The 20,326-nt window shown below is 39.4% G+C and overlaps 1 protein-coding gene across 4 annotated transcripts in view; it reads left to right on the top strand.

Annotated features, from left to right (window-relative positions):
* unc5b (unc-5 netrin receptor B) overlaps positions 1–19,376 on the top strand; it is a 74,541-nt gene extending 55,165 nt beyond the window's left edge. For 3 of the 4 annotated variants that reach the window (XM_056761239.1, XM_056761240.1, XM_056761237.1), the window contains 16 exons: positions 3,109–3,333; positions 3,428–3,571; positions 4,352–4,455; positions 4,688–4,868; positions 5,541–5,708; positions 5,824–5,988; positions 7,450–7,482; positions 10,721–10,915; positions 11,401–11,763; positions 12,923–13,010; positions 13,672–13,840; positions 13,949–14,188; positions 14,290–14,439; positions 14,846–15,010; positions 15,843–16,021; positions 16,144–19,376. In XM_056761239.1, coding sequence (XP_056617217.1) covers positions 3,109–3,333; positions 3,428–3,571; positions 4,352–4,455; positions 4,688–4,868; positions 5,541–5,708; positions 5,824–5,988; positions 7,450–7,482; positions 10,721–10,915; positions 11,401–11,763; positions 12,923–13,010; positions 13,672–13,840; positions 13,949–14,188; positions 14,290–14,439; positions 14,846–15,010; positions 15,843–16,021; positions 16,144–16,309 — 2,735 coding nt within the window. In that variant the 3' untranslated portion in view covers positions 16,310–19,376. The remainder of the gene's footprint in view (positions 1–3,108; positions 3,334–3,427; positions 3,572–4,351; positions 4,456–4,687; positions 4,869–5,540; positions 5,709–5,823; positions 5,989–7,449; positions 7,483–10,720; positions 10,916–11,400; positions 11,764–12,922; positions 13,011–13,671; positions 13,841–13,948; positions 14,189–14,289; positions 14,440–14,845; positions 15,011–15,842; positions 16,022–16,143) is intronic. The other variant, XM_056761238.1, reaches the window with a different exon arrangement.
* The last annotated feature ends 950 nt before the right edge of the window (positions 19,377–20,326 follow it).

Raw genomic sequence — 20,326 nt, 5'->3', positions numbered from 1 at the left:
TTGCGAGCGATCTTTGAAATTCTTCTTTGTATAATTTCAGACTTGCCATTGTACTTTTGTGTGTCTGAGAACAAGACGGGTCAAGGAACATTCTTGATTTTTTAGTCCATATGCTATTGTTAGCTGCGTGTTTGACATCTACACATTTTTGTTTTCTTTCTCTAGAAGCAACCGTACCACAAGTACCGCTAGCTCTGCTTAAAATTTGTGTGTCTTGTTATCCGTTTTTTGCGTGTTGATGTTTGCACATATGTGTGGAGGTTTACACCCTTCCCAGAGACCAAGGGCTGGGAGGCTTTGGTCCCGGCTGCGTCTTGTCTATCATTACCTTGATAAAAGACCTGCAGTCGGGGGCCTCTTAAGAGCTTCCCTCTTTTAGGAGTGCCAGGACCATTCCAGCGTAATTGCGGGCTGCCAAAGGCCTGATGGGTATTCGTGTCCGCTCCTCAAAATATGTGTGAAAGCATTCGTCGTCAAGTGAGCGTCCACCCCGGTGCGTGAGGGACAGCTATGTTGTGTTTCAGTGATTTCGTGAGCACAAAACAACCTTTCCATATGTTCGGTCTGCGCTATCTCACCGATTCCATCTCTTTCACAGTGACTTTCACACACACATTGTCACCCAAAGATCCTCGCTTTCTCACACAAAGATGCGCGCACACAAACACACATTTGAAGAACTCTAGTACACATTCTCACTCAGCTACTTGTTTCGACAAAACGTCATTTTTTTTCTCTGCGTGTGACAGGGAATGACAGCCCGTGTTTTTGACTGGTGATTTTGTGTAGCAATCGATGCCATATGGAGGTAGTGTGGAAAAAGCGAAAACACAATTGCTTATCGACAGAGAAGTCAAAGTCTGAAAAAGACAGGCTGACAGCTGACGGAGGAGAGACGAGAGAGAGAGAACGAACGGCACAAAAGACTGGAAAGAGTGGGGGGGTAGATACTTAGTCAGTCAGAGCCACAAAACATGTTTTTGATTTGAAAAGGAGCCGAAAAATTGCTCAGCTGGTTGGAAATCTTTGTGTTTTACAAAGTTATTTTATTTAAGACGTGGGGAGAGGATAGTGTCGAAAGATATCATGATGTGAAAAAATTTAAGTATTGCTTAAAATCGACTGACTTTGATACTCTCAATATTTTGTCCTACTGTAAGCGCTCTATACGCTTTTGCAAAATACTATTAATTTTATGCTCATTTTAAAGGTAGATCGATCTGTATCTGTCCGTCTTTCTTACCGTGGGTTTGAATGAAGGGCATGGCTGTCAAATAGTGACACAGATTTAGACTGACACTTTCCGGCAGGACCTTCAATTGGCCTTCCAGCCACTGACCTATCTGATGTGCGTGCGGGTAAATTTGATTTTGCTGTGTGCTGTGCACTCCATGACACCACATGAGGCTCCGCCCGGTACATGTATTCTCAAGGAAAATCACCATAGCCATTTTCAAATATTATTATACTATATAACATACCAGCACTCCGAAGGTGTGACGATATTTGGTCAAGCCCAGTTTGTTTGCTCTATTTTTGACTTTCTCTCGTTTCTGCCCGTTGTATTTTGACCTGACTTGTATAATCTTCCTTTTTTCTACTGTATTTGAAAACACCCTCCCAAATCCAATTTTCAGCTTGCTTTTTGTCACCTCTCTCACCTCTGCGGTGCGCGGACACGTCCAGACTCCTGTACCCTTCACACATGTTCCATCAAACGCGGCAGCACGGGAAGATATTCGACCCAGGTGTCAGCGTTTAGAGCACTTATGCTTCTCCCCCACCCACTCTCTTTCATTCTCTGTTTGAATCCACATTACAGCCTATATTGAATTCTGCCCCTTTTATTGGTGATACACACTGTGTCGGTGAACATGAGCGGGGGCTTAGTCGTTTTCCAGCACTGGCGCAAACTAGGCTACGCCATTGGAGATGTTTTAGTCACATCATTACGATGACAGCGGGTGTGTGATAATTAAACTCACGCGGCGCTTTCACTCACGAGATCGTGAGATCCTCCTCAGTCATGGCCGAAGAGAGGCTTCATCCGTCTTACAGTTTTATTTTTGCTTTGTATTTGCCTTTGTTGTTATTTATGAGTACGACTCTCAATGACTCAGAAATGAATTTTTATGGTTGCCAAGTGTGCCTCATGCAGAAGGGATAGTTCACTCAAGAATGAAAATTCTGTCATCATTGACTCATCCTTTTGTACAACTTCCGTTCTTCAGCAGAACACACGAGAAGATATTTTGAAGAATGTTGGTTACTGAACAACAGTGGTACGCATTGACTTTCAGTGGTTTTGTGTCCATACACTAGAAGTCAATGCGTACCGCCGCTGTTTGGATACCAATACTCTTCAAAATATCTTCTTGTGTGTTCTGCAGAAGAAAGTCATACAGGTTTGAAATGACATGAGGGTGAGTAAAGGATGACGGAATCCCTTTAAAATAACTATTTGTTATTATTTATTTTTATTTAAACACACTATCACTCATGTGTAATTAAGGTTTTTCACATAAAGTAAAATTAACAGGTGTCAAAACTTGAAAATGTCAGCCGTGAAGAAGTGCAAACTAACAACTTTCCTGTTACACCCAGCGGAGTGGGTGTCTTCAGACCTAATTTTCACTCAGTAGTCAATAGCCTGTGTTGCTGTTAGCTTTAACTGAAAGGTTAACAGCGTTGTCGTGTTGGAGGTGACGGGGGCCCGGGTGCGGAGCTTCGAAACACGCTGGCCCCTAGATGAGCTCTGCGCTGTGAGGGATGTGTCACCGGGAAAATGTCAGGGGATAATGTGTGATCACTGGCCGTTTGAATGGAAGGTCAAGCTCCCCCGCCTTTATCCCAGTTCTGCTTGGACTCCTCAGGGATGCTTTGGGGAGCGGGAGGGGACCAAACACTGTATCACTAGAGTAAACTTGAAATGTCAGAGACCAAGGCCTTCTTAACAGACACTAGCGTGCACACCGACAGTCTCGCCATTACCCTCAAGGCCAAGTCAATTGCAGTGACAGATATTGTATACTGAGATACTCTTGTAAATACACTCGCATAAACTGTGAACATGTTTATTTCTCTTTCTCTCTTTCCCTGTGCGTGTAGATGGCAGTGATTATAGCGAGGTTCTTCCGGACTCTTTTCCATCCGCTCCGGCCGAACCGTTGCCGGAATTCCAGAGTGAACCGGAGGACGCCTTCATTGTGAAAAACAGACCGGTTAAGCTCTCCTGCAAGGCCGCTCCTGCCACGCAGATTTACTTCAAGTGCAATGGAGAATGGGTGAACCAGAATGACCATGTTACTAAGGAGAGTTTGGACCCTATCACAGGTAAATTTAGCTTGAAGGCTTTATTCACATTTATGATAAACAGTATCATTCGTACAGTGTATACATTGACATGTGTGTCTTATTTGTGTTTCAGGTTTGGTTGTTAGAGAAGTGGACATATCTGTGTCTCGGACGCAGGTAGAAGAATTGTTCGGCCTGGACGATTATTGGTGTCAGTGTGTTGCCTGGAGCTCGGCAGGCACCACAAAGAGCCGACGGGCATACGTCCGCATCGCTTGTGAGTTTGTAATACACACAATGCAGTTAGAAGACCTAAAAAAACATGTGTTTGGGTTTAATTTTCCAATAAGGTATTTACTCGCTGCTATTATGCTGTTTCATAACATTTATAGGAGTCTTTGCTTTGTGCCGAAATGGAATCTATGGGGAAAAAGGAGAAATTGTTTGGGTAAATTTTTGCATGGTAAAGTGTGTTTTTCTATAGGGCTGTCAATCGATTAATCACATCCTGAATAAAAGTTTGTGTTTACATATTCTATGTCTGTGTACTGAGCATATTAATTTTGTATTTGTCAACACATACATACATATATTTAAGAATGATAAAAATTAATAATACATTTTTGGTAAATATAAATAAAAACACGTTAATAATCTCTAAATATGTATACACGTATATGCACGTGTTTATAAATACAAAATTAATATGCACAGTACACAGACATATAATATTTATACACAAACTTTTATTTTGCATGCGATTAATTGCAATTAATTGTTGGACTGCCCTAGTTTTTTATACACAGAAACAGTGCTGAAAAAAATAGTTAAAAGTTTCAAAGTATCCAAAATATTAAATTTCAAAAACATTTATTAAACAAATATGCAATGAGTGAATGTATCTGTAAAAGAAATTGACCACACATCCAATTCTGCTCAGTTCTAGAGAGTTTTCTATTGAGGTCTGCTGGCTCAGATTCTATTTGGCTGACTATTTTAACACTTTATTGTCCTATTTCCTATTTTGTTTTGTTAAAAACATCTTTGTGTTATTCAGATTTAAGAAAGAACTTTGAGCAGGAGCCGCTTGGCAGGGAAGTTCGTCTGGAGCAAGAAGTCTTGCTCCAATGTCGTCCTCCAGAGGGCATCCCACCTGCTGAGGTGCCCATTCTCTTTCCTCACTTTGTCCTATTGTTTGAACTGTTTAAAACTGCGCAGGAAATTTTACACCATTCACCCTCGTTCAAATCGACCACCCGTTATATTCAGAACAAATCCAAAGCTCTTTAATGTCCCATTCATATGATAATGCTCATTTAAAGTGCAGTTTTAATCCACGTTCACATCATTCTTACATACACACTGAATGAATTGATTTCCCATAATGCCACAGGTGGACTGGCTGAAGAATGAAGAGCTCATTGACCCGATGCTGGATTCTAACTTTCTAATTACTATCGATCACGACCTGATCATCAAGCAGGCTCGACTTTCCGACACGGCTAACTATACCTGCGTGGCTCGCAATGTGGTCGCTAAGCGACGCAGCAGCACCGCAACACTCATCGTCTACGGTAACCACTTGACCAATCAGAATCTCAGTGGGAAAGCAAATCACTGAATGCATGTCTCAAGGGAAAGTTCACAACTCGGGGCATATTCATAAACACTGGGGGGGTTGTTATTTTGTGTAGTACAGCAATGAGGTTGCCAGTCATTGTTGTAGTATAAAACATATTGTGCTCTATTACTTACTACCTATTACTGTGTTAAAGGGATAGTTAACCCAAAAAAGAAAATTCTGTGAAAATGTACTGACCAACAGATGATTCCAAACCTGTATACATTTCTTTGTAATGTTAAACACAAAGGAAGATGTATGTCAGTAGCCAAGCAGATCCCCATGTACTCCTATTGTATTTATTTTCCCTACTATGGCAGTAAATGGGGATGAAATCTATTTGGTTGCTAACATTCTTCCAAATATATTTTTCTGTGTTCATCGAACAAAGAAATATGTATATGTTTGGAATAATCTGAAAATGATGACAGAATTTTCTTTTTGGGGTGAACTATCCCCTTATTTCATTGTTGTGTGGTTCACACATATTTTTATTTCTAGTTGTTCCTTTCACAGTCCAGTTACGGTGGCTAATTTTCTTCATTCCCCTCGGAGCAAACAACACATGCAAGTGTGAATGAGCCCAGATTTGTCAGCGTATGTCTCATAAGGACTCTTTCCTCAGTGAGCGGTGGCTGGTCGTCCTGGACAGAGTGGTCAGAGTGCAATGCTCAGTGTGGGCGGGGCTGGCAGCGACGGACACGTAGTTGCACCAATCCGGCACCCCTCAATGGAGGAGCCTTCTGCGAGGGACCGCCTTTCCAGAGAGTTACCTGCACAACACTCTGTCCAGGTAAAGACTAACAACCGTCAGATTCTGACGCGGATGGGTCACACCCAACTTGTTTATTTATGAGATCTAGGTTTTTCCTTGATATTGTTTTTTTTTGTTACTTGCTATGCATCAGTTGATGGCGGCTGGACAGAGTGGGCAAAGTGGTCGGCTTGCGGGACGGAGTGCACGCACTGGCGGAGCCGAGAATGTCAGGCGCCCCCTCCACGCAATGGTGGACGGCACTGCACCGGGAGCATGATGGAGAGCAAGAACTGCACAGAGGGACTGTGTGCCCGCAGTGAGTCACATGACCCAACACCCTTATTCACATGACTTTTAAGAGAACACTGGATCTCTAACAAAGTCAACAATAGGATAAGTGACGGTTTTGAATTTTGTAGGCACTCTTGGCACTTAAAATAATAAAGAAATAAAAGTAGAGCTGATAAACGACAGATCAATTCAGACGTGCATAACTTAAAAACATACCAACAATGCAAATAAATTATAAATACACTTGTCATTTAGTCTCCCAAAATCCAAAAATAGCTTCCTGGATTTTTTTAGGAAAGCAGCTAAAATATAAAATCTGCGATAGTAGATGTTAAATACCAATTTATTAACGGAATTTATTAACTTGCCCTGAACATTATGCCATTATTATCATCCATGCCTGACTCATTTTGGCTTCTAGCAGGTAAAGAGATTGTCATGGGCAGACCTCTTATCCCGCTTCCGCGGTACAGGCAGATAGCAGCCAAAGTGAGATTGGGTGGGGAAGTAAAATGCAGAAATCTGCTCCAAAAAAGTTACATGCTAAGTCACAATTCATTTTCAATGAGAGAGCGAGTGGAACGGAGTTTCCGTAAATCCACCTGGAATATGCAGCACACATCTAAGAGTTATCTCTGCACACAGCGGACCATGCCGTCTTAAAGAACTGTGCCGCCCGAAAGTGACCGTGCCAGGTTTAGCTGCTGCTTGGAGCAAGTAGTATCCGGATTCATTTACAGATGTTCTCATTTTAAATGGAGTCATATATTGTGATGGTTAAACCAATGAGAAATATATCATTGTTTGGTCAAATATAATATTTTGATGGCACAGTAGCTCCACCCCAGACACGCCCTACACTCTTCCGCAGATTGGCAGGAGGACAAACGTAGAGCTTTCAGCACACAAAGTGTACTTAACACAAGCAAGTAAAGAACCACTCAAGTGCATCATCCATGCAATGGTGAGCCAAATTCATCTTGACACTGGGTGTTCATTGCAGGGCTGATTTTGGATGAGCACAGCAGACAGCATTGAATTATCTTAGGAGGCCATCAATAGCATGCTAACACATGCACACACACATACAGTCATCACACAGTGCAGACTGAAAGTTATAGTGTGGTCTGTCTAGGCTGAAAGCACAACCCAGATTTCAGCATTAATAATGCATCACACACACACGTAAAGAGAGAGAGAGTGAGAGAGAGAGAGACAAATATACAGTATATACCCTCTCAAATAATTCTTCTACTGCCTGCTGTCCCCTGAGAGCCCTGTTAAGTCATTTACTTTTGCTCCATCTGCTGTAAATCATGTCAGCGCTTGTTTTGATGTTTCATTCGCAGTCTTGTTTTTGCATTTATTGATTATTTGTTCCACTTTCATTTGCAGTCGTTTCTGATCTACACTCATAAGTTGCTCCTCCATCCTCACGTTCATTCTTTTTTGTTCTTTTTCTTTGTTTTTGCCTTTTTTCTGACAGATAAAAAGATTTCTATTGAACATGCAAGCCATCGTAAGTTTTCCTTTTAATAACAAACTTTTTATTCGACACTTTCCCACTTTTCATCCTCTCTATGTTTGATATTTATTCATGTACTGTTTTGTCTTAGTTATTTTAAATGTTAATGTAAATATAATGTAGGTAATATGATTTTGTGGGGTTATAAACAGACATAGATGCATCTGCAACCGTTTCTTGCAGATGTTTTTATTTATAATTTGTGGTCGATTAGTGGGTTTTTAAGTGCTAAAGGCCAATACTGATATCTAATGACTGAAATTTTTACTGTATACATTGGGACATAGAAGACACACTTGTGCAGTTTATTTTAACTGTTTTGCAATTCAATTGATCTTGAAAGTGGGTAAATTTCTGAAATTCTTAGTTTTGGTATATTTGGTATTATTTGATAATGGCATAGTGCACTTGAATTTGTCCAAAATTGTTATTAGCCAATGTTGCTGATCTGATGAACTGGTTAATATATCATCTATCATTACGTATAACTATTTACATATCACTTTCATACATAAGGGGTGGTTGTCTCTGGCTAAAACGAATATTTAGATGTAATGCAATGTGTATACACGATTTAAGGTTCAAAAACGCTGTATTTTCCACATACCGTGCATGTTTGTATCTCCTCTCTGAAACGCGCAGATATTTTACAAAGCTCATCGCTCTGAAAAGCGAGGTGTGCTATTATTGTTAACCAGTGTGTAGTGATTGGTCGAATGCAAGCGCGTGACGGAAATGTAACAGCTCTTACCATATTTGGAACTTCAGGTTCCAAAGCAAATCATACCACGAACTGAAGTAGATTTGATGGGGTGTTGTTACAGGAGGCATTTCAGGCAGGTCTGGGGGAGCGTTCGCTTTTAGATAGAATGCATCTTTTTTCCGACACTTTAATTTTTGCAATGTTATGGGACTAATACATGAATGGGCAACATATAACACACCAAAGACACAGAAAACACGTATTAACGCCATATGACCCCTTTAAAGCATTATTGATATATACAAACAAATTTGTTGTTTAACAGATTCAGTCTGTATCAAAGAAAGCACAGAGGAAATGTACATACGCGTTCCTGGAAGATTATGTATAATACATATGCAGACTTAGGCAGAAACATAGTGCTTTTTGAAGACATTGAAGTTAATGACTATGCATCTTGCTGGCCCAGAGCGATCAATAGGGTAGCTTACAGTTGAAGTGATGCTAATATTCAGAGATCAATGTGACATTCGGTACTTGAGAGAGCGAAAAGTAAAGCAACTAATTCGGCTTGGTTCCGTTCGCTATAATAAGTTAAGACGGCTGTCGGATTTACTTTCATCCAGACATGTGAACTGTTTTACCCATCTCCCACTCTTACTTTCCTCGAGCCTCTGCTTGCATTTTTTTCCTTCTCTCTCTGTGATTCGTATAGAGTCCTGGAAAGGTGTCATCTTTGCCTGACACTTTTATAACCATTAAAACATGTTGAATATTCTGATTTGAATCGATTTGTTTTACAATAAAATTCTCAATCTAAATCAATCTATCTGGTGTTACTAATAAAACCAAATCAACATCAAATACGCAGAGATGCAAATATGTGACCCTGGATCACAAAACCAGTCTTAATAAGAACGGGAGCATTTTTAGTAAAAAGACAAAAATACATTGTATGGGTCAAAATTATAGATTTTTCTTTTATGTCCAAAATCATTAAGATATTAAGTAAAGATCATGTCCGATTAAGATATTTTGTAAATTTCCCACCTTAAATATATAAAAACGTTATTTTTGTGAGTGGATGGCCTGTCAAAGTGCCTCTGATAAACAACTTCTAAGGCCATTTTCTCAATATTTTTATTTTCTTGCACTCTCATATTCCAGAGTTTTAAACGGTTGTATCCCAGCCAGATATTGTCATATTCTAAAAACTCATACATCAATTGAAGGCTTATTTATTCAACTTTCAGATTATGTAAAAATCTCAATTTCGAAAAATTGACCAATAAGACTGGTTTTGTTGTCCAGGGTCACATATACCAATAACGGTTCTCAAACTTTTTTGTGGTAAAGCCCCCTTAGACTAGAGTTCATTGCTTTGTGCCCCCCAAAAAAGACTTTTCACTTTTCAAAAAAACTTACATTCTTTTGGTTGCGGGTCCTATTACTCTGATGTTTGATTGCATAAAATGTTTGATAAATTTCATATATACAAAATCCATCTAGGGGGCCCCTGGGGGCCACGGCCACCAGTTTGAGAACCATCGTGTTACAACACATTAAAGAGTACATAACTAGGGATTTTTAAGGTCCAACTTTGGTTTATGGAGTGTTCAAAAACAAGTTTATGTACACAGAAGGTGTAAAAACACTATTATTTCATAATAATAGGCAGTTATTCTTACCTTACTTCTTGACTGACTATCAAATGATTCATTCCTCTATTCATGTCTAACCACTCCTTTCCCCTAGCCTAGTCTTATGTGATTGGTCAGATGGTCTGCTTTGATTGGTCTACCGCAAATAAGGCTCATGAGCTACAGTTTTGAGGGAGAAAAGTGGGCAGTCCTAGCAAAACATAGGTGGGGACTATATGTAGTGGCATAAATCCACGGCGATTCGCGAATCGGACTAGGGACGACTCGTTTGTGTGCACAGTCAACTCCCTTTATTCCTAGCCAATAACTTTGTTTTTCATTCACCTTCGGATTTAAAACTTGACAGACTGCTCAAACACTGCAACATTACACACTGCATGAAATGTAATTTTCCTGATCTGCTGTTATGTACTCTTTAAAAAAACTCCTAGAAAAGTCTATCATCACAGTTGTAATATTAAGTGATTTCTTCATGTTAATTTTCACCAAAAACATCTTTACTTGCCATATTTTGAAAGCCAGGCTCTCTTTTGGTGGTTCTTATCTTTTCTCTTCTTTTCCTAATTGAACAGAGAACACATGGCTGACTTTCCCATAATGCACTGTTAGATCCACAGCACACTAACTGTTTGATAATTAGGCGAGCAGCAGACACAACAGAAGAGACTCGTGCACGCTTATAATCACCTTATTATTGACCTGTTCTCAGCCTCACACCACACAGTCTGTTCATTTAAAGTCAGACGAAAAATTGTCAAACACCGGGGAGGTGGGGGGCGTTAAACTTATCTGTTTTCCTTGGTTTTATGATGTTTTTATAACATGGCTTATTTGCATATGTGAGAAAATCTGTACTGTTTGCATTCAGCTCTGGGCACTGGTGCTAGTGTGGCGGTGTACGCGGGACTGGTGGGAGCTTTGCTGCTCTGCATAATCTTAGTACTGTGTGTGGGCATCCTGGTCTATCGGCGGAGCTGTCGGCACCTCCACGGTGAAATCACAGATTCCTCCTCAGCCCTCACAGCTGCCTTCCATCCTGGAAACTACAAACCACCACGACAGGGTGAGACAGCTGTCTTTTAAATTTCGCTATGTATCTCTTATTTCTTTGACTACTTTCCTATATGTTTACATTTAATAATTTAGCAGATGATTTTATCCAATGTAACTGCCTTAAGACACCAGCCTGGCCGCCTTAGACCAGTTTGAGCTAGGTTTCTTTTTCCCCACTTTTATTTTCTTTACTCATCTTCTCAGACTTGCTTTTATTCTCTGTTTCCCTCTCTTCTCCCAGCACACCTAATATAATCTCTTTATTTCCATGTATTTTAAGTTTTTAATCCGTTCTCATGCCGTCTTCCACTCTCTCACCAGTATTTAAGCTGCTATAACTTGTTTATACGGTTCCTCTTTTAAATCCTCTCTCCTTTAATGCTCTCATTTCTTAGGCAAATCCAGTCAGAACTTTGCATGCTATCTGAAAATATTCCTTCTATTCTCTCTTCATGAAAAAATAACTGTCTGTTCACTCTTCTGCTTCTTCTTTAGATAACCCACACCTGCTGCACCCGGCAGCCCCCCCTGACCTCACGGCCAGTGCCGGAACCTTTCGCGGGCCTCTTTACGCACTGCAGCAGGCTACCCTGGACTCCACCCATAAGATCCCCATGACCACGTCTCCTCTGCTGGACTCACTGCCTAGTCTGAAGATAAAGGTGTATAATGCTTCTACCATGTCCTCCCTTGAGCTGCCGGCCGGTCTGGATTATGGTGATGGAGAGATTATGAGTCTGAAGACCGTGGGCTCAGGACCTAAAGACCACTATGGGCACACCTTGCCCAGAGAGCCCAGTCACAGCATCAGCATCACACTGGGCTCACTGGGAGGTCGTCTCACCATCCCTAATACAGGTAGACACTTTAATACGGCTTTTCCTCTTAAAATTCACAACGGCTGGCATGACATGACACTTTAAAACAAAACCGCTCCTATAGTATTCGATGACAGCCACATGGAGACAGTTGACAGATATTCTGTTTCTATTTCTGATGTACTGCAGGCGTTCTCCAGGCACTTTTTTTTTCAGTTGTCTTATTTATGCAACTTCAAATATAATGTGTAAATAAGCTTACATCAAGTTATTAAGTTATTTTATATTTCTGTAAGATATACTCTATATACATTGCATGCATGTTCTACATGTCATAGATTCATACTTCCTACATAGAAATGACGAAAACCCTGCACAAAATATTTTTAACTCTGTATTTTTTTCTAGTTTTCGAGACAAAAAAGACACAATGAAAAAAGCCACAATGAAAAAAGACCTGAACAAAAATGCTTAAATCAAGACGTTTATTTGAATAGCAAAATTATGAAAAAATTCAGTTTCAACTTAATTCACATTTATTTTTCTTACCCCACTGGCAACTATTTTTGCTTTTTTTAGCACACTTAATTTTAATTTATCAAGCATTCTTTCATTATAAAAATTTAGCATTTTGCAGATTTTTTATACATTTGTACTAGAAAATAAGACACAAATACTAAGATTTTTTTTAATGTAATGTAGTAAAATGTTTTTCTTAATATATGTATGTATGTGTGTATATTATCTGCTTATAATTAGTTGTATGTGTAATTAACTGCTGTTAAAGGGATAGTTCACCCAAAAGTGAAAATTCTTTCTTGAATTACACACTCTCTAGTTTTTTGAAGAATGCTTGTAACCAAACAGTTCTTGGACCCCATTTATAACCACAGTAGGAAAATGGTAGTCAAAGAGCCTCAGAACTGTTTGCTGTTCGGTCCCACATTCTTCAAAATATCTTCTTTTGTGTTTAACAGCAAAGAAATTATAAAGTAATTTTTCCTACTATGGTATTTAATGGGGTCCAAGAACTGTTTGGTTAAAAGCATTCTTCCAAATATCTTTCTCTGTTTTCATCGGAAGAAAGAAATGTATACAGATTTGGAACAACTAATGATGTGAATGATGACAGAATTTTCATTTTGGGTGACCTACCCTTTTAAATAATGTTAATGTAATGTCACATTTCTTTATTTCAGGAGTGAGTCTGCTGGTTCCACCGGGAACAATTCCTCAGGGAAAGTTCTATGAGATGTATCTCATCATCAACAAATGGGAGAAAACAACGTGAGTCTGCCACTTTAAACAGTTTCTCGGTACTCTGTCGCTATCATGCTGTCACAGCCAAGCATACAGTACAACACTTTATCTGTCACTTTGTGCAGTTGCAAACAGTCCAGTTCAAAACATCTCGACAGCCCTTGTGAAGCAATATTGACTCCAGAAACACTGTGACCCCAATGGCAGCACAAAGGAAAAAATAACATTTCAAAGCCATGACACAATGAAAAAAAACCTGAACAAATATGTTATGAAACCACTGAATGGTTGTCTGAGGTCTGACTTTTTTGCTGAGGCGCTATTTCTTGCTGGTTTTGTTTTGAACGTCAGAAATGAAATATATAAAAATGGTTCCCTGCCATCGGACTGCAAACTTTGTGTTTCTCAGGCTCTGCTCATTATTTTTGGTTGCTGTGAAGTTTCTCAATAAATAAAGTTCGTGTTTGAGCTATAGTCTTGCAGTGAGCACAAACTATATGCCCTGAAGAAGACATTAGTTTGAATCAGATCAAATAAAATAAAACAAAACAAGCAATAACTACTTACATTGAGTCGTAATTACTAAAGACTCCTGATGTATCAGTCAATGAAACTATTATTAACAGAATAATGCATTAACAAACGTATAATCTTATGTGTATATTTGTTACGCTCTTTATTTTGTCAGGTTGCCATCGGATGGTAGTCAGACGGTATTGAGTCCTGTTGTGAGCTGCGGTCCGTCGGGCATGCTGCTCAGCAAACCTGTAGTCCTTACTCTGCCCCACTGTGCCCAGCTAGAAACCCCAGACTGGACCCTCACACTTAAAATGCAAAACCATCAAGGTGCCTGGGAGGTAAAGATGTTTTCTTAAAGTCACTACAGTAAGATCATGTAGACTGTATAATCGGAGTGTCTCCGTCGTCCCTATTGACATTAACCCCATTCCTTTCCCTACCACTAGGAGATGCTAACTGTAGGAGAGGAGAGCTTGACATCACCCTGCTATCTACAGGTGGAAGAGGAGAGCTGTCATATTCTAATGGAGCAGCTGGGCACGTATGGGCTGGTGGGACAGTCGGCCCCCCCTCGGCCAGCCTGTAAGAGACTGCAGTTGGCCCTGTTTGCTCCCAGAGCGCCATGCCTCTCTCTGGACTACAGTCTGAGGGTCTACTGTATACAGGATACCCCACATGCCCTTAAGGCAAGTCTGCCTGCCCCAAATGAACACTAATTAACTCACATCACAAAATAATTGGTATATGAGTAACTTGGAAATCAACTAGTCTTGTTATCTTTGTGCAGGAAGTGTTAGAGGTCGAGCGGAGTCTGGGTGGAGTTTTACTAGAGGACCCCAAACCTCTGCTCTTTAAGGACAGTTATCACAATCTGCGGTTATCAATCCATGACATTCCTCATTCTCACTGGAGGAGTAAACTTCTGGCTAAGTATCAGGTGAGACGTAGTCATATTATTGTTACTTGTATTGATTTTGCAGCATTATTGGTTATGTAATGTAAAGCGGTTTCAACATAAACAAACGTAATGTGGACCAAACTTAACATCTGGTGGACCTCCTTGGAATCAATAACTGTTGAGTAGTTTAATGATATTTAATACAATTAATATACAATAAAATATTAATATAAATGAAATATGAAATAAATAGTCCGAAAGTTAACTTCGGGCAAGTGCTTCATCCGATGAAACACTCTATATATTTGTAATTTTGTGTAACGTTTATGAATAGCACTTTGAAATAACTTTTTTGATAAAATGAATATTTTCTGTATATAAATCCTATATATTCATGTATTGTATGTAGCCTTTATCAACAATTGTCCCTTTAATTGTGATTTAGGAAATCCCGTTCTATCACATCTGGAGCGGAAGCCAGCGGCCACTGCATTGCACCTTCAGTCTAGAAAGAGGAAGCCTGGTGGTTTCACAGCTCACATGCAAGATCTGTGTTAGACAGGTGGAGGGAGAGGGACAGATATTCCAGCTTAACACTGACATCCAAGAGGTAAATCATATTAGTAATAGTTGTTAAGGGTAGTTTTCTGCATCACGTGCACACTTCTACATGATAAGACATGAACAAGAAAAACTGGTTCAGTGCTGGTCCAGGAATACTAAGTACTGTTTCAGTAACACAAATGTTTATTGTGTAATAATATACAAAATAAAATATATAATAGTATACAAAATATAACCAAAGGAAAATCCTGTTATGTGTTATGTCAAACGAATATCTTTATTTGATCTTTAACTTTCCTGTAGCTCAGTGGTAAGAGCATTGCGTTAACAACGCAAGGTTGTGGGTTTGATCCCAGGGGATTGCAAATACCTATGTAAAATGTATAGGATAGAGCAATGTAAGTCGCTTTGAATAAAAGTGTCTGCTTAATGTAATGTAATGTATTTTATTATATATGTAATATATATGTAAAAAATGCTACATAAATAAATAAATAAAATTATATAAATAAATTCAAACTGAAAACAGAAGTACTTCTGGACCAGTGTTAACCTCTTGCAAAGTGGTCTATAGAAGTCTACAATTTATTAGTTCAGTCATATAGCTTTTTCTGTTTATTTCTTTAGCCTTTTACAGTATACTATCATTTGTTTTAACTAAATAAATCTTACACATGCATTTTAAAGTTGCATTTAAATCCACTTTTCTCCTAAATCTTAAACATAACAGTTTATTTATTCTGTCAAGTCTCTTAAAAAGTATTCCTTTCTCAAAACTAAAACTTCACTGCTAGACTATGGTAACTGGCACTGACTCCTTTTCCTGTGTGTGTGTGTGTGTGTGTGTGTGTGTGTATGTGTGTGTGTCTCCTCTTTAGACTTTGCCACCCCACTCCCCGTTGCCAGCAGGTGGTTCTTGTCTGCCGTCATCTCAAGTGGGTCCATATGCTTTCCGACTTCCCGTCTCCATCCGGCAGAAAATTTGTGCCAGTCTGGATGCCCCCAGCGCGCGTGGCTGTGACTGGAGAATGCTGGCACGCAGCCTGGGCTTCGACAGGTATTTTAGCACCCGTTTGTTTACGTTTACGCAAATCTTTCACGGCTTGAAAAATGTGCTTGTTTATTTTAAAATGAGGGATGATAAGAGCGCTTATCTCTCTTTCCATTTCTCTCCCTCAGGTATCTGAACTACTTTGCAACCAAACCCAGCCCCACAGGTGTGCTGCTAGACCTGTGGGAAGCTTGTCACCAGGGTGATGCAGACCTGGTCTCCCTGGCGACGGCTCTTGAAGAGATGGGCAAGAGTGAGGTCTTGGTCGTCATGACGACAGACGGCGATTGCTGATTGGCAAATCAAAAATTGTGAAGAGATGTATTCGCCACCACAAACCTAGAATTAACGCAAGTGGATGATAAGAAGGAATCTGCGTCAGATGCACAAACCAAGTTCCCAATTGTTACAACTTGCCAAGCCAATACCTCAGTTGCTTTGCGTTTGTGCGGAATCTTCCAACGATTGCAACGTGTCTGATGAGGGGGTCAAGCAGTCGGGATGATCTCGGAGGGATACAAACCTAAATGTAGCACATGGAACAACACCGTATTCGGACAACAGAGATGCCGTGTGATGAGGTTAAAAATAATGAAGGCCTGTGCGTAGTGTGTTTGCTGGTACGGTAACAGAGCACCACCTGATAAGCTTATGATTAAATGATAGTTTCAACAAACTGATACACACTGCTATTCCTAAAAGTACATAATCAAACCATTGCACATCAAACCACTGGCTTTGTTTCCTAGCGACCACTAGATGCTTAAAGACGCAGAAAACCCATGTCCGATGGCCGTGCACCTCAGGAAACTTACACACACAAACAGAAAATAAACAGGTGCATAGGGGTGTGGGAATAAGGATGAAAAATGAATAAACAGCGAGAGGCTTTGATCATCTGCACTAATCAACAGTTATTTTCACAATGACTTTATAATGATTTCACTCGAAACAAAACACATCAGTAACAGATGCTTCATTTTCACTTTTGTTTGAAGCATTGTTTCAGGCATCTGTCTTCTGAAGTAGCATACAGACGTAGAAAGCTGTGCTCCAGTTAGCAATAGAACACGCTTTCACAGAATTTTCTTCTTTACCTGATTATGCCTCCGTTAGCCTTCTATATTCGGTTTATGATTTGTAATGCAAGTGAGCTTTTTGGTAAACTCATATTAGTTTCCTATAGGGAACGGACTTGAGTTATATCCCTATTTGTGGATCATTGTTTTTCAACAGTCACTCATATCTTCTGTTAGATTCATGTACTTTGTTTTTATTTGTGGTTTGCGGAATATAGGTAAGATGGCGGAGAGCAGTATAAACACCAATTAAAGGGACAGTTAGCTCAAATGTAACCCTGGAACACAAAACCTGTCATAGGTTCATGGGTATTTTTGCGCAATAGCGATGTGGGGGTCAAAATTATAAATTTTTCTTTTACGGCAAAAATCCTTAGGATTGTAAATAAAAATCATGTTCCATTAAGATACATTCTAGCGCAGATGTATAAAAACGTTATTTGTGAGAGTGGATGCAGAAAATAGGAGTCAATGATGGCCAGAAACACACAAACATTGTACGCTGCCAACCGCACTTTGAGATTTAACCGCTACAGCTTGGAATGTCTACTTTCGGGTTCATCTACTCTCCATAACGTTATTACAGCGGTAAGCCAATAGAGACGGTTGAAACAGCCTTTTTTTTTAAACTGCCTGCTACAGCGCCTCCAATAGACTTCAAAGGCGATTTTCTCATAATTTAGATTTTTTTAAACCGTCAGATTCCAGATTTCGGCCAAATACTGTCCTATTGTTATTATTCTTAAAAACCAAACATCGATGAAAAACTTTTTTCATCAGCTTTCAGATGATGTATAAATCTCGATTTCAAATCATTTGTCCAAATGAAGGTTTTGTGGTCTAGGGTCACAAATATAAAAAGCGGTCTTCGTTGACTCACCCATATGTTATTACTTGTGTTGAACACAAAAGCATTTTTCACAAAAGGAATTAACGTATTTCCCAATTCCCGATTTTATTGCATGAGGGTGAGTAAGAAGGCCGAATTTTTATATTGAGTAAACTAACCTTTAAAAACGTTAAATGTTTTGCGTTCACCTTTTGTAGCGACTGCATTTTGAGAGTAAATCAGGATTATTTGGCAATTGAACCTGAGACGGAAACGTAAATGTTGTGCTGAGGTTATACGTTTTTCAACCTCCTTGCGGAAGTTCACCGTGAATATGCTTCGCGATTCAAATAACTGGACGGGTTGCAGAAAGCTCTTTTCAGGGTGTCATGCCATTCTGTTGTGCTGTTAAAATTATAAATAGTAGCCTCGAGGGGTGACATAAGTGCTCTGTTGATTGCAGTATGACCCACTTGCTCTTTATTTTCTCTTTTGACTTGTTGGGTTTAATGGGTTCCCATTGAGCAAGATTCAAAGCCATGTACTTGGACTGCTTATTAACAAAAATCATGCGATCGCATGGACTCAGAGAACCACGTGTTCGGTCCATTACTTTATTTTTTTGACTTGTTCCTCAGAAGTGTTAAAATATCTGCTAACAAACAAAACACAAATGTGCAGTATCTGTCCATGCCTGTAAAGGTGTGAATTAAATAAATAAAGTGTGTGTATGTGTGCGAAAGAGAGAAACAGAGCGTAAGAGATTGTTTGTGCAGACGTATGAGTCACTATAGTGCTACAGTGTACTGTATATGAATGGGCATCATTGTTTGTGTTGTTTTCTCTTTCTCATTATAAGTACTATGCAAGTACACAACAAAAGTGAATCTGTGGACGTCTTGATGTACCGTTTATGATGTTCTTGGAATGGGAATCATTACTTTCCTTCTGCTGATCTCTGCTGTAACTAAGCTGGGGATGAAAATGAAGCCACTCAGCAGTAATAAATGCAAACAAAACTGAAATTGAGGGTCAGGGATCCATGACCACCATATTGTTCCTCCTTATTTGTTTAGTAAGCATTTGGCCTTTACCTGCACCCTCACAATGAACTAACAACGTTTGCTCGGAGGACTGTTTCAAACATCTACATGCGGTAGAATCCCAACGTGAACATGCAGAATCCCAAATGGCTTCTGAATCTTTAAATGGCTCTGCAATGTCTCTAGTCACATCTGGGCTGATGTTACATGAAAACGCCTTTGACCATTTCACATGCGTGAAGCGGCTACGCTTCTCTGGATTGTAATTGCTGGATGCACACATGTGGCCGAAAAAACTATTTTATTCAGATGTCATTTTTTACGAAAGAGGGTTGACGAGAAGAGATTTTTTTTTCGTTCAATGCTGTAAGATATTACTGTACATAACTGTTTAGACTTCTTACTGTAACTAAATATAATTTTTATGCAATAAATTATATTTCCTAGTTTAACAAGACAAATGTCTTATGTTTTGTGCTGTAGTCCACTTTTAAATAGTTTTACTGCTTGAATATTAAAGGATAGTTCACCCAAACAATGAAAACTCTGTCATCATTTACTCACCTTCTAGTTATTTCAAACTATGTGACATTCTTTCTTCTGCAGATCACAAAAGAAGATATTTTAAAGAATGTTGGTAACCAAACAACAGCGGTACCCTTTGGCTTCTATTGTATGGACACAAAACAAATGTCGATGGGTATCCTCTTTGTACAGTTACCAAAATTCTTCAAAATATATTTGTTTAGTATGTTCTGGAGAAGAAAGAAAGTCATACAGGTTTGAAATGACAAGAGGGTGAGTAAATAATGACAGAATTTTCCTTTTGGGTGATCTATCCCTTTAAAACATATTGAATGGTTATCAATGTTTTCACCTGAAATGGCTCACTATTTTATCTTTATTAGGATATTTTCACATCATATAATACTATATATTTAATTGGTTAAGGTCAGCTTTAAAGCAATTCACTTCGCTGGCAGAAGAATATTTTAAGATCCTTACTGTACTCTCATCTGAGCCCAACACTAACTTCAGGTTTGAATCCAACGACTGACTTCTTTCTCTGTGTTCTCAAGGTAACAAGATTCTGACATTTGAAGCTTTTTAAGGCCAGATTAAATAGGTTGAAGAGTGAGGAACCTTTTCCCCCCAGTCTTTATAGACTTGTTACAGGGATGTGGAGAGGATGCACTCTTTCGTTTATCTCCCAGATAAAAGTGTTCACAATGCCCTCGAGAGGAAGCAAGAGCAATTGAGAGCGAGTGAAAAGGTTTTTAGTGTCTGGATATTGCCCTCAGCAGATGCACTGGGCTTTTTGGTTTGAGCAAAAGACTTGTTTCATTTGGTTAAAATGGTT

This window comes from Triplophysa dalaica, chromosome 11, assembly GCF_015846415.1.
Source record: "Triplophysa dalaica isolate WHDGS20190420 chromosome 11, ASM1584641v1, whole genome shotgun sequence".
NCBI classification, from domain to species: Eukaryota; Metazoa; Chordata; class Actinopteri; order Cypriniformes; family Nemacheilidae; genus Triplophysa; species Triplophysa dalaica.
Note: the sequence above shows the minus strand (reverse complement) of the source record. Positions and strands in the feature narration are given on the sequence as shown.